At 39.1% G+C, this 14,710-nt stretch overlaps 1 protein-coding gene across 1 annotated transcript in view; it reads left to right on the top strand.

Moving 5' to 3' along the window:
- Positions 1-14,710, top strand: part of FGD6 (FYVE, RhoGEF and PH domain containing 6) — a 173,609-nt gene that overhangs the window by 49,838 nt on the left and 109,061 nt on the right. Inside the window, exon 3 of the mRNA XM_042781690.1 lies at positions 9,350-9,500. Coding sequence (XP_042637624.1) covers positions 9,350-9,500 — 151 coding nt within the window. The remainder of the gene's footprint in view (positions 1-9,349; positions 9,501-14,710) is intronic.

Genomic DNA, 14,710 nt, shown 5'->3' with positions numbered 1-14,710 from the left:
GGGTTTGAACCTCCAGCTTTCTGGTTAGCAGACAAGTGCCTTAGGCACTATGCTACCAGAGCTCCCTCATTAGCCATTAGAGAGATGCAAATCAAAACAACGAGATACCATCTTGCCCCAGTACTAGTAGCAACATTCAACAAGATGGAGAATAACAAATAGAGCTGATGAGACAGGTTGTAGCCACTGCTTGGCCACTGAGCTATCCAGAGGGAGCAAGTAGTTGGACCTGTGGGCTAAGGAGCATGGTCACGGGACATCAAGCTCAATTGGCATAACATACTACACACAAACACGTCGTTCCACATCCTGCTTTGATGAGTAGCGACTGGTATCTTAAAAACTTGCAAGTGGCCATCTAGATATAACGATAGGTTTCTCCTCATCCAGAGCAAAGGAGAATGAAGAAACCAAAGATTCATGGAAACAGTTAGTCCGAGGGACTATTACACCATGTGATCCTCACCTTATATGACTATGAGACCAGAAGAACTAGATGGTGCCTGGCTACCACTGTCAACCATTCGGAGGGGGATCTATTTAGGATATCCTGGATAGAGTGGAAGAACAATGTGGAACAAAACTCAAAATCATTAAAAAAAGAAAAGGACCAGGTTTGCTGGTCTGATAGAGCCTGGTTGAACCCCTGAGACTGTGGCCTCTAGCTTCTCTTCAGGTCTGGAATTGAACTCACTCCTGTGGCTTCCAGCCAAACAAAAGACAGGCATATGAGCTGAATGTTTACATTAGATACACTCCTTGGAGTGATCAGTCATGGGAATACAAGGGCTTTGTTGTGTGCACAGGGAAACAGCTCAGGGGCAGGAGTGCATGGGACAGAAGGACACAGGGAAGAGGTGGTTTGGGAGAGGAAGTGGGAAGAGAGCTGTTGCATTGTGGGAGATTGCAGTCAATGTCATGAGGCAAAGTATATGTGAACTGCTGTATGGAAGATGAATTGACTCTGTAAACTTTCACCCAGATCACAATACCATTATAAAAAAAAAAAAAAAAATGACGAGGTCACCATGAGTCTGGGTCAACTCAGTAGCAGCTGGTGTAAGAAGTCATTTAAAGAGATGAAATAAAAGCAGTTCTGAAAATATTAGACCTCTAAGCCACCAGCCACTCCTGGAAGGAAGATGGGGCAATCTGCTTCCATAGTGATACTGCCTCGAAACCCAGGGAGGGGTTGCTATGAGTCAGTCTGACTTGAGGACACATAACAGCAACAACAACAAAAGCCTGAGCAATTGGAAGAGGAGGAAGAACAGAATATCCACATCTTTCTTTCTTTTTTGATTCTTACCATTCTGGGAAGGGAATAAAATATATCTGTAGATACATTATCTATAGATACGTTATCTATAGATAAGCCACTCTGTGGAAGGAAGATGGGGCAATCAACTTCTGTAAAGATTTACCACCTTGGAAGCCCAGATGGGATCACTATGAGTCGGAATTGACTTGATGGCAGTGAGTTTGGTTTTGTTGGTTTTATATCTATAGATATGGCTATAGATAAACCCAACATAGATATATAAGGAAAACGTTTTTTTATGTTCATGTCTTTTTTTAAAAAAAACACAAATGGAAGTGTACTCTTGTGCCTTGGTTTCTTTTTAACTGGACATTATTTCTTGGAGAATATCATTCTGTATAGATAACCTCTATCTTCTACCTCATGTTTTAGATAGCTGTTTCATTATTCTTTGTACAGATGAACTTCAATTTATTTAAGCTGTCTTCTACTAATGGACATTGATCAAAACTTCTGAAAACTGCATCTTTGCAGTTAAATCTTAATGACGTTAAAAACAATTACATAAAAAGGCATACAAGTGTCTGAGTAGGTTCTCTTCTACTCTAAGGAATTTTGATACTGCTGTTTTTTGGAGTTAGCCTGTGAGGATTATATTTTAAACAGCAGCCCCAAGGTCCTGGTTGTGATTTTGTTTTTAATCAGGAGAGAATCCTAGTAATAAATGTGTTCCTGGGGAAGGGTGAGATTGGCATTTAAAAAGGATAGAGGTGGCCCCTGGAAAATGAGGAAGGCCTGTTTTCCAAAGTTCGTCACTGACGCCTGGTGTTCCTTCGTAGCAGACCCCCTAGAGCTGCGTTTAAACAGTGTTCCAGTTCACATTTCAGAGAAGGTGGGTGTTCTGTGGTTTCTTTTCCTGAAGCTCATAGAACCCCAGCTTGCTAGTTTTAAAGGCCTAATTGTTAACACTTCTAAAATTCATAAGCCAGAGAGTAAAACACTATGTATGCATTATAGTTGCAAATTTCTTCTTTTTTTTCCTCATGGTAATAAAATCTCACTTTGCTATCCCTTTTAGTAATTTTATTTATATTCCCTCTGTGGTTATTAATCAAAGAGCTTACCTCAAAAGGTTAATGCACTGTATATACTGAAATTAAGATGAAAAAAATCATTACTGTTTTAAGTTAAAGTTTTGCCCTACCCTTTAGTCAGGCTCTCAAAAGAACATTGAAAATGTATGTACCTTTCTTTGGGTAAAGCGTATTTGCTATTGCACTGTAATAAAAACATCAGCCACCCACAGCCTTATATATTAGTGATTTTTTTTTTTTTTTTTTTTTTTTAATTTCAGTCAAAGCAGTAAGTAATGAGAAGACTTGTTATGATCTGATTTATGGCCCAGGACACAAGGGTCATATTTTTTTAACCTGATGTTTGTTCAGGTCATATAACTTTGCCTCAGATCTTATGTTATCTCTTAGCTTGTATATTCTGTCACCTGGCTCTGCACATACTTAAAATAATTGTACAAGATCCTGTATTTGTAAAACCTAAAAATGTGGCATGAATATATGGATCTTGCGTTATCAGAGGATGAAAACAGCCACGAATGGCTATCTCACGAGTTGGGCCATGCTTCACAGATGAAATTAAAGAGGTAATTTCTAGCTTTAGGAGCAGTTGTTAGGAAAATCATCGAAGTGGGGGATGGAGAAAATTCCAGAAAGTACTGTGTAATAGGGAAAACCAAAAAAACCAAACTTCCATTGAGCTGATTCTGACTCACAGAGGTCCTCATTGAGTTTCCGAGGCAGTAAATCTTTATGGAAGTAGATTGCCTGGTCTTCCTTCCTCAGAGTGGCTGGTGGGCTTGAACTGCCAACCTTCTGGTTAGCAGCCAAATGCCTTAGGCACTGCACTACCAGAGCTCCTTGTGTAATAGGGAAGAAGACCTGAAAACAATTAAAATGGTGGGTTTTGTTTTTCTTTTTTGTCATTGTTGATTTGATTCATGGTTTTCAAAATGACACTGGAATTTGCAGTTTTATAAGGGAACTGAAGGAGCTCTGGTGGAGTAGTGCCTAAGGCATTTGACTGCTAACCAGAAGGCTGGCGGTTCAAACCCACCAGGCACTCCTCGGAAGGAAGATTGGTCAGTCTACTTCCAAAGAGTAGTACTGCCTCAGAAACCCAGGGAGGGGTCGCTATGAGTCAAATCTGCTCGACAGCATTGAGTTTGGTTTTGAAGGGAACTGAATGAAGCAGGAGAATAAAAAGCTTTCTGGTAAAAGTAAATAAAAGGCAATTTTCTGGTCAAAATTGTGAACCGGTTTTATATATAGTTGGTATATCAGAAAAAAACAAAATTCATTAAATTATTTTTTTTTGCTAGGTTTTCCATGTAATGTTCATTTTTCAAGTTCTTCATGGTAGCTTTTCCCACTTACTCTGTGATGAATATGAGAGGAGTCAAAGGAAACACATAATCACCAAGTCATAATGAGGCAGCATTTGAAAAAGAGTTACAACAACATCCTAAGGACGAGCAAGGAGCTCGGGTAGCATAGTGCCTATGGCACTTGACTGCTAACCAGAAGGCTGGTGGTTCAAACCCACCAGCCACTCCTTGGAAGGAAAGTTGGGCAATCTACTTCCGTAGTGATACTGCCTCGGAAACCCAAGGAGGGGTCGCTATGAGTTGGGTCTGAGTCTCTGGCACATAACAACAACAACAAGGATGAGCAGGTTCTGTTCACTTTGGACTGAGAGTAGAGAGACGAGGAAGTGCAGTATCACAGAAGTTCAGATTTACAAGTTGTGACTTGGAAATGAGAAAGAAACTTCTGATAGTGAGGGTATTGGAATTAACTCCTTTCTTTGAGTTTGCGAGGAGCTACATGGAACAATTCTTTGTTCAAGGGGCTCACAATAAAATACAAGCAAGAGAGGAAAAGCATAACTGGACTTGCCAGCACAGGAGATGATTCAGTGCTTTGAAAGCTTTCAGTTCACTCGGCTGCTTTTTTTCCTCTCTCTGCCATCCACGTCCTTCTCCCTGCCCCTTGCTGGAATTTGTAATTTAATGGAGGATCATAAGGATGTCTTTGTGGTGAACTCTGGCAACTTTTATGCCTGGCCTGACGTTTGCAGATTTTATGTTTCTAAAAACTCTTCGAGGAAATGGGTTAAGTATTTTTAAAAAGACAGTTCTTTCTAAAAGAGAAATCATTTCTGATGTGACATCTTACCTGAAAGAAATTTGATATACTTCTAGTAGAGGATATGCTTTTCAAAGCTGTAACATAGCAGAAACAAAAAGTTACGACATTGAATAATCATCCCTGCACATGCATGGATGTTGGCATGTAGACTAGAAAGAACAGTTGTCTGATCAGAAAGCAAACAAACAAAACCAGTTGCCATCGAGTTGACTCTGACTCATGGCGACCCCATGTGTGTCAGAGTAGAACTCTACTCCATGGGGCTTTCAAGGACTGATTGTTTGGAAATAGATTACCAGGCCTTTCTGCTGAGGTGATTCTAGGTGGGTTTGAACCATCACCCTTTCAGTTAATAGCCAACTGTTTAACCATTTGTACCACCTGGGGACTCCTAGTTTCCTAATCAAAAACACAAAACAAAACAAAACTCACTTCATTTGGGTTGATGCTGACTCATAGTGACTCCCATTGGGTTTCCAAGGGTGTAAATCTTTATGGAAATAGATTGCCTCATCTTCTGCCCACAGAGCAGCTGGTGGGTTTGAACCACTGATCTTCTGGCTAGCAGCCAAATGCCTTACCCACTACGCCACCAGAGCTCCTCAGTTGCCTAATCAGTAGGCATTTATTTCTGACTTCACTGATCTCTCTCTATTCCAACAGATTGGAAAAAAGCTGATTTTCTAGAAACAAGGTGAATTCCGGAAGCAACTCTGATTGGGAAAAGGATGGTCTGGGAAGTAGAGCCCAGTCTTGACTTCATTCTGGTTGCTGTTGCAGCTTACTTTCCTTTTACTTTGATGGTCAAATTATGAAATAACTAGGCAAGAAGGTGTGCAGGGAAACACTATGTCCTATGCCTTTAACCCACAAAGCAGGCAGTGTTAGAATGTTCTGTTACTGACAGAGGGAAGCAAATAAAAAGGAGAAGAGTCCCAAACTAAATGACTGGCATCAGTAAAGAGTCCATATTATTCAGTCAAACCAAACCCACTGCCATCAAGTCGATTCTGACTCATGGCGAAGCGACCTTACAGGACACAGTAGAACTGCCCTGTAGTGTTTCCAAGACTATAAATATTTATGAGAGCAGACTGCCCTTTTGTTTAATAGTTGAGTGCTTAACCACTGTGCTACCAGGGTATGTTTGAAAACTGCAAAGATTGTATGGGGACATAACTGTTTTCCTCTTTTTAGTTATGTGTAAATGAATGTGTAAATGAAGTATCTTTGTCATCTTCCTGATTTTGCTGCTAAGCCCATTTTAATTCCTTTAAAATCAGGTTCCTCATTATATATTTCTGCCTCAGTTGATACCACTCTTATTCTGCTGGGGCCCTGGACTTGAAACCTTGAACTCTTCTTTGAGTTTTGTCCCCACTCCTTTACCATAATCCCTGATGATTTTCCTTTTTCTTACCTCCATCTTTTCCTTTCAGTTGCTGATGTAGCCCCTGCTTCAGGCTGCCTGCACTGTTGAAATTACCTCCTGGGAGATGTCCTTTCACTTTTTCTTCACTGAGCCCACCTCCTTCCTCATCCCATTAGCTCATCGGTGTTGGGCTGTAAACTAATCTTAGGAAGACACGCCTTTGCTCTGCTCACTCTCTTCCCTTGTATGAATCGGGAATCATAAATGATCTCTACTGTTGACTGCAGGAGTTCCCATCCAGTGTAAGTGAAGCACTCCTCTAACTTCAGTTTAAACTTTGAGATTATCGATGAGATCTCACTGATGCTAACATTAACAAGAATGCCCTGTGCTCTTTTCCTTGGTTAGGTGGTGGTAGTATTGGGAGGATGTTGTGCTTACAGAGTTTGAATAAGGGAAGAGGTACCATTCTTTTCCTTGTTGGCACCAACAAAAAAGGAGTATGGTAGTGGCCACCAACCCGGGTGTCTATTAAGTATTTCTTTGAGGTCTGTGGGAAGATTTGGATCTCCTTGTGGAAGGCCTACAGAATGAAGTAGCTATTTTTCATTGCTCCTTCACAGTCTGACACCTGCTGTCTTCTTCAAACTTGTTTATTATTATTATTAATTACTTATGGGAGACTTCTGTTGCTGACAGTGTTCTGCTCTGCTTTTTGTTTGCTTAATCCAAACATCCCCACCTCCACACTGTGCCCAGATGCCCCTTCCCCTTTAAATCATACTTTTTTTTTCTGTTTTTCTCCCAAACCTTTCTTTCATAAAACCTGTTGCTTTCTAGTACCATTTTTGTTGATTTCGTAAAGATTGAGTTCCTATTATGTTAAGTAGTATGATGAGAATTCCACTTAAAAAGACAATTACCTTGTCCCTAGGAGTTTACATTTTAATGAGGGTAACAATTATACTAACAAGTGCAGTCAAATGAGATAAGATTCAGAAGAGATAAGTAAACCAATTTGGAATAAGTGTGTGTGAGTGTGTGTGTATTTGGAGGGTGACATGGAAAGTTTTCTATAGGAAAGCAATTATAAGAACTAAAAGCTCTCAACATTTTATAGCAGTATATTTTGATTTAGGGGAAGGCCTATCAAGATTACAGCCTGGAAAACCCTAGGAGGCAGTTCTGCTTGGTCTTATGGGGTCATCATGAGTCAAAATCAACTCAGTGGCACCTAACAAAAAAGCCCACATAATTTGATCTGTGTAACTTTATTATTTGAAGCTGGTTTTGTGGTTATTCTTAATGTTAACTTTTGTAGTTTAATTTTATTTCTATTCATAATGAATGTGGTGATCTAATGGTTACTGTCTTCTTAATAATAGCTTCCCAAATGTTTGACCAAGAAACACTTCTCAGGTCTCTCTTTAGAGAAAAGAAAACTAATTTCTTCAAGGATGCCACAGCCCTATTACTAATTATTCTAAATTCTTCTACTGTGGAGTTCGAAACTGCAAACAGATGCGTTGACTCAGTGAAGCTCTTCAGAGTAGTGCTTGTAACACTGGGATTTTGTGACAGTGCTGATTCTGATGCGTAGGTTGGGGCAGGCCTGATATTTTGCATTTCTAGCAAGCTCCCAGGTGATGTTGATGCTGCTTATGGGTGGAACATGGCAGAGTTTTACACTATGTAAAGAGATAAGGAATTAAGATGAAAATAAGTGAAGGTATGTTTTGTTTAGTCTGTGTGGATGGCTCCTGCAGTCTGTGTACATCCTCTTAACCATCAGTTATTCTTACTAATCTAAATCAACAACTAGTTACTCAGCCGGGTTGGGCTGGTATCCTGCACCCAGAGACAGTGAATCTGGCCAGTGCTCTGACTAGGAATCTCCTCCCCCAGCTCTGGTGGTGAGTATCTTTAATGTCATGAGTAGCTATGATAAGGTACCTGCTTGGGGCTGTGGTATGATTCCCTGAGGCCCCTGCCCACTGACTAATAGGAAACCTTGCCTTGGCAGTGGTAGGTGTTCCTTTTGGCATTCTTCCACCATGCAACTGGTTTGTGTAACAGTAGGGCTCCAGGAATGGCTTCCGAGGCAAGTCTGTATCCTGTAATGTGCAATCAGGAACTGGCAGAAAATTTATCTTTATCTTTTAAGATTCCCGTTAGAGATTCTCATTACCTGTAGGACTCCAAGCATATCTAGTGACTTGCCCATGACCTCTTGAAGGAGCCTGCCACAGTGAAATGCAAATGTCTTTATCTGGCTTGACAATTTCCCTGATGATTTTTTTGTGGATCTTTTACTGGCTCCCTCTGCTTTTCTATTTTGTAGACATTCTTGTACACTGAAGTCAGGAAGCAGTTGTTGCAGGCACTTTGTTCCCAAGTCTTTACAACCAAAGCTAGAAAGAATTATTTTCATTGTCTTCCTGGAGGACTTTCCTATGGAATTCCCCCCTAGATTGGATTGTAACAAAGGGTTTTAGATTCAAGAGATCTTGTTTAGTGTGGCTGTCTCAGTACAAACTGGGAAATAAATGTTGATGGTATCAGATTAGTTCAGTGGTTTTCAAACTTCAGATATATCTGTCACCTGGAGGTCTTGTTAAAATGAAAATTGTTAGGTCCCTACCCTAAGAGTTTCTGATTCAGTAGGTCTGGAGTCCAGGTTTTGTTTTGTTTTGTTTTGTTTTGTTTTGTTTTTTGCTGTCAAGTCTGCCCTGACTCATGGAGGAGCCATGTGTGTCAGAGTAGAACTGTATTCCATAGGATTTCCAATGGCTGTTGTTTTTTGGAAATAGATCACCAGGCCTTTCTTCCAAGACACCTCTGGATACACATGAACTTCAGTTAACAGCCAAGCACCTTAACCATATACACCATCAAGGGACTCCTAGGACTGGAGCAGAGCTGGAGAATTTGTGAGCAGCCCTGTTCTTCCCACCTCTTGTGATATGTTTTCATAAAAGGCAGTCAGTGATAACCAGGGAGGTAGGAACGTGTTCATGGTACCATTTACATTGTTGACCATAATTACCATCATTATCTACCACTTCTCATAGATTTGTTAGTTGCCTTTTCATTTTTATTTTTTTTAGACACTGAGACCCAAGGAAGCAGCAGCTCTTCTGGGGTTTCTGTGCAGTCAGTATCCTTTGTGGTAACCCAGCTCATTTCCCATAAGACATTTTGGTTTATACTGGAGTAGAGAGCAGTCTTCTAGGGTAAGGTTATATGAACGCATAGAATGGGGGCAGCTGGAAAAGTTACTTCCCACTTACCTGCCTGGCATTAAATTGCATTTGTCAGGATGGTCCTTTTTCTTCTTGATAGCTAAGAAGAGGTTGTCTGGCTGACTTGGCTCTATTCATCCTTCTAAATCCCTTCGATGCACCTTGCTTCAATCACAAGGACAAGATGATTGTTTTGCTTGTCTGTACTCCTTTATTAAAGGTGACTAATGCATTACTTTCTATGAAGCAGTTCTGGAGCATCCCAGGAGGGGCACAGTGATCTGGACTTGGGTCTGGATGACCTTCCCTCAGATGAGGAGGAAGTCATCAACAGTTCTGATGAAGATGACATCAGCTCTGGTTCTAGTAAAGGAGAGCCCGACCCCTTGGAAGATAAACAGGTATGTTTTGGTGCTTAATTGTTTATTCTTTTGTGCCCTTTGGCCTCTCATTATGTTCGGGAATAATATTTATTAGCATAATAGGCACAAAAACCCTAGTGAATTTTCTTAAAGGTTATGAAGCATTGTTCTAATTTAAATCTAATTCCTACTGTAATTTTATTTTATTTTATTTTATTGTGATTTGGGTGAAGATTTACAGAGCAAAATTCACTTCCCATACAGCAGTTCACATATACTTTGTCACTGACCAGTTTACCACAATGCAACAGCTCCCCTCCCACTTCCTCCCCATAGTTACCTCTTCCCAGTGTCCATCCCTCCATAACATTCCTGCCCCCTGAGCTGTTTCCCTGTGCATAAGCAGCCCTTCCTTCTCCCATGATTGTTCTCTCCAAAGCGTGTGTCTACTTGAGGTAAATGTTCAACTCATATGCCTGTACTTTGTTTGGCTGGAAACCACAGATGTGGGTTCAATTCCAGTCCTGAAGGGCAGCTAGGGGCCATAGTCTCAGTGGTTCCACCAGGCTCTATCAGACCGGCAAACCTGGTCCCCACCTTTTTCCTACTGTAATCTTAAGTCTAAGATGTTATGTTTCCAAGTGCATATTTCACTTAGAGATTGTTTAGATAAATTCTTTTTAGTAGTGTCCACGGGTTTTCTTTTTTGATAACTAAAACCCTCTTAGGCTGATTCCTTGTACTGTTACCCCTTCTGCTTAGATTTCTTGAAAGAAAGGGATTGTATATGTTTTCATCCATAACCATGTATTTTCAGGGACAGAATAAAGATTGCTATTAATAGCATAGCAGCATCTGCTTTGAAATAACTATGTGTGCGTTTGTTGAAGTTGGAGTCATAATAGAAATGAAGCAAGATTGACCATGTGTTGATAATTATTTAAAATGTGTGATGGGTACTACTGCATTATTTTTGTATGAATTTTAAATTTTCCATTATAGAAGAATTTTTTTAAAGCATGATTTTATATTTCATAAAAATATCTATTTAACTTTTAAATCATGTTTTACAAAATGAAGACATAATTAAGGGGAAAAAGTAGTGCCTTAGCAGTATCCCTGGATGTTTTGGTGGCAATGAGATTAAATTTGAAGGGTCTGCACAGCATATCAAGTCATGGAGTCACCTAATTCCTGTGCTGTAATTTATCAATAATTTATGCTTCCTGTTTTAAATATTTTCCTGTGTTTAATTCATTGTCATCTTTAAGTGAATGGCACATGTTACTTTTTATCTTGTATATTGTTGCTACAGTAGAGTGTTTCAGAGTACAACTGTCTTGATTTAAATCCCAGCTTCACCACTTTGGACATCTGGGTCCAAAACCAAACCAAGCTTGTTGCATCGAGTTACTTCTAATTCATAGTGACCCTTTAGGACAAAATAGAACTGCACCATAGGGTTGCCAAGGCTGTAATCTTTAAGGAAGCAGGTTACCATGTCTTTGTCCTGCTGAGTGGCTGGTGGGGTTGAACCACTGACCTTTTGGTTAGCAGCTGAGCTCTTACGTACTGCACCACCAGGGCATCTTAGGATCTGGGTGGCCTTAGGCAAATTATTTAACTTCTTCGACTAAAACACCCCATCTTACAGATGAAGAAAATGATATTACTTATCTTATAGAACTGTGAGGATTAAATGATTTGATACATGTAAAGCCCTAGAATACTGCGTAGCCTGTGATAGGAGTGCAATGATTATTTTTTTATTCTTTGTTAAATTATTGAATCATGGGGTTGGGAGTAACTATAAGCAATTACTTAGCCTTAAGATTTTGTAAGACTTCTAAGGCAGAAGAATAATTCTTTTCCTTAAAGATGCCTAGCTTTCCTCCGCTATCTGTGGGTTTTACTTTGACTGTTAGGTAATTCCTCCTGTGTCTTACTAGCATCCATCTTGCTGTAATTTGAAACTAACTTTTCATGTTGTTTTTTCATGGACATAGATTATGCAAATATTTCTAGAACACCTACTGTGGCCCGTGCACTGTAGGTACATGACAGAGATAAAGCAGTGCTCAAAGACCATGCTCTTATGGAGCTTACATTCTAACAGTTGAGGCCATAATGGCATGAATAGTAAGAACTTGAGAATGTTCTGTGCTGTGAAAGAAATAAAACAGAATGATGTGCTAGGAACTGTGGAGGCTATGTTGGATAGAAGCCCCTGAGAAAGTGATATTTTACTGAAACTTAAATGATTAGGAGAATTTGAGGAAAAGCATTTAAATGATTTTCTTCCGTAAGTGCCATAATTAACACAACCAAACCAAACCCATTGCCACCTAACTTGATTCCAATTCATAGTAACCTTAGAGGACAGAGTAAAATTTCCCTTTGGAGTTTCCAAGGCAGTAAATCTCTATGGAAGCCAACTACCACATCTTTCTCCCACTGAGTGGCTAGTACATTTAACTGTTAATAGTCTTTAGCAGCTGAGCACTTTAACCACTCCACCACCAGGGCTCCTTCTTGTGGGAGTAAAATGGTATTCCATTGTGGTTTTGATTTGCATCTGTGATTGCTAGTGATGCTGAGGACCTTTTCATGTGTTTGGTGGCCATTTCAGTGTCCTTTTTGGTGAAATATCTATTCAGGTTCTTTGCCCATGTTATGATTGGGTTGTCTTTTGCTTGTTGTCAAAGTTTTATATATATTTTTGTTATTAGATTCTTGTCAGATATATGGTTTCTGAAGATGTTTTCCCAGTTGGTAGCTTGTCTTTATTTTGGTAAAATCATTTTGATGAACAAAAGTTTTTAATCTTTATGAAGTCCCATTTATTTTCTCTTCTGCTGTTTGTGCTTTTGATATTATGTTAGATAATCCATTGTTAAAAGCTAGGCCTGACAATGTTGTTCCTACCTGTTCTGTGGTTTTGGTTTGCACATTTAGGTCCTTAGTCTATTTTGAATTTGTTTTTGTATATGGTATGAGGTGTAAATCTTATTTCATTTTTCTGCACATGGTAATCCAGTTTTCTCCACACCATTTATTGAAGAGACTCTTCTTTCCGCATCAAATGGACTTAGCACCTTGTCAAAAATCAGTTGACCATAGTTGGGTTTATTTCTGGACTTTAAGTTCTATTCATTGGTCTATGTGTCTATTGTTATACCAGTACCAGGCTGTTTTGATTATTATAGCTGTAGAGTATGTTTTAAAATCAACAAGTGTGAGTTTTCCTACTTTGTTCTTCTCTTCAAACATTGTTTTAGCTACTTGGGGCCTCTTGTCTTCCCATATAAAGTTGAGGATTGGTTTTTCTGCTTTTGTAAAGAAGGCTGTTTGGAAACTTGATTGAGATTGCATTGAATCAATCTATAGATTGTTTTGTATAGTATTGACATCTTAGCAATATTGTCTTCTAATTGATGAATATGGATTAACTGTTATTACTGGTTTATATGAAAATAAACAAGAGAAACTGGGCATCTCAAATCAAGCTTTTTGTAACCTGTCTTAGTTTCCTAGTGCTGCTGTGACACAAATACAAGTGGGTGTCTTTAAAGAACAGAATTTTATTTCCTCACAGTTCAGGAGGCTAGAAATCTGAATTGATGGCAGTGACTCTAGAAGACCCATGTCTGTTTCGGCCTCTGTAGCTCCAGTTCCTTGGTCCTTAGTGATATTTACATGGCATCTGTCTTCCCCAGTTTGTGCTGGTTTCTGTATCTGGCCTGCTCTTTTTAAGTCTCAGGAATGATTAGGTTTAGGGCACATCCTACACTGATATAGTGTATAAGCATAACAAAGAAGATTCTATTTCCAAATGTGATTATAACCATCGGTCATAAAGGTTCGGATTCTACCACGTATTTTGGGAAAACGTAATTCAATCCATAGCATCACCTTACCATGTAAATAGATATGGTTTCAAGTTTATCTTTTGCTATCTTTGATGAATAAATCTGAAACATATTTACATGTGAGGCGGTATTGTGTTTTAATGGAAAGAATATGAAATTTGGCATCCTAAGACCCCTGTTTCAGTCCCAGCTCTTCCCTTACTAGCTGTAAAATCTTGATCAAATAATGTAAAAAAGTCAACCAGTTTGCTTATACCAATTGACTTCCCTGACCTTTTCTTTTTCAAATTTTTCTTTGTAAAATAGTTCATATGATATTAAACCCTTAAGAAGGAGTGGGATGAGGGGACAGTGTCACTTATGGAAACTTAAGAGACCCTTGTCCTTTAGAGGCTAATCACACTGTCACCTCATCTTTGAGATAATGATAAATAGATGTTCCTCAAGTAGGTCTGGATATTGATTTTGTTTGTTTTTTAGTAGAAGTCTTGAATAGGATAACAGAGACCTTTAAATAGTTTTATGAAAAAGTAACAGATAAGTTTCACTGACGTTTACTTGTAGCAAACAGATATGAAAAGAGAAGAATACAATTCAGGAATTACAAAGCTAGGCTATTACCAAGGGATTGGAACATAAAACTAGATTTCAAATCAAAGGTTCGGTGTTGGAATTTATTTGACTTATTTCATGACCTTGACAAAGTAATTTCATGTGTTTGTGGCTCATATTTCAACTTCCACACCAATATACTTTTGGGAGAAACAGTTATTTAACAGGCAACCTGCTTTGAAATGTGATATAATTTGTGGGGATTCTCACTAACTCAAAGTTAGGATGCCAAATATGGCCTCTTCCAAGTCCGTACGGTGGAGTGCGTTTTCTATCAGTTGAGTTGGGTCAGAATCAGAATCAGTCATTGTTCTTACAAGTTGGAGATGATAGAAAGATTTTTTTTTTAAGTCATCTTTGACTTTCTGTCTAACCCAAACCCACTGCCATCAAGTCCTACTCATTCCTACTCATCTGTCTAGTTTGAAAATAATTGTAATCCATTGAATCATTTTCTAATAGTTACTATTCGTTTTTAACTCTATAGTTTTCCTAGTTTAAAAAATAAGGTAGATGATAGAATACTTAGACTCCAAGAATTTTAGAACTGGAAAATAATTTAATAATGTAGTCCAATCTGCTGCTGTTTCATGTGATAAAGTATCTATAATGAGATTTTTATTCATTTCAGTTTATGTTTTCATGTTGTTGTTGTTGTTATGTGCTGTCGAGTCGGACCCGACTCATAGTGACCCCTCCTTGGGTTTCTGAGGCAGTATCACTACGGAAGTAGGATTGCCCAACCTTCCTTCCGAGGAGTGGCTGGTG

The sequence above is a fragment of the Orycteropus afer genome, unplaced genomic scaffold, assembly GCF_000298275.1.
Source record: "Orycteropus afer afer isolate SDZICR_OR568_19922 unplaced genomic scaffold, OryAfe1.0 scaffold00151, whole genome shotgun sequence".
In the NCBI taxonomy this organism is placed as follows: domain Eukaryota; kingdom Metazoa; phylum Chordata; class Mammalia; order Tubulidentata; family Orycteropodidae; genus Orycteropus; species Orycteropus afer.
This window is presented reverse-complemented; position numbering and strand designations above follow the sequence as displayed.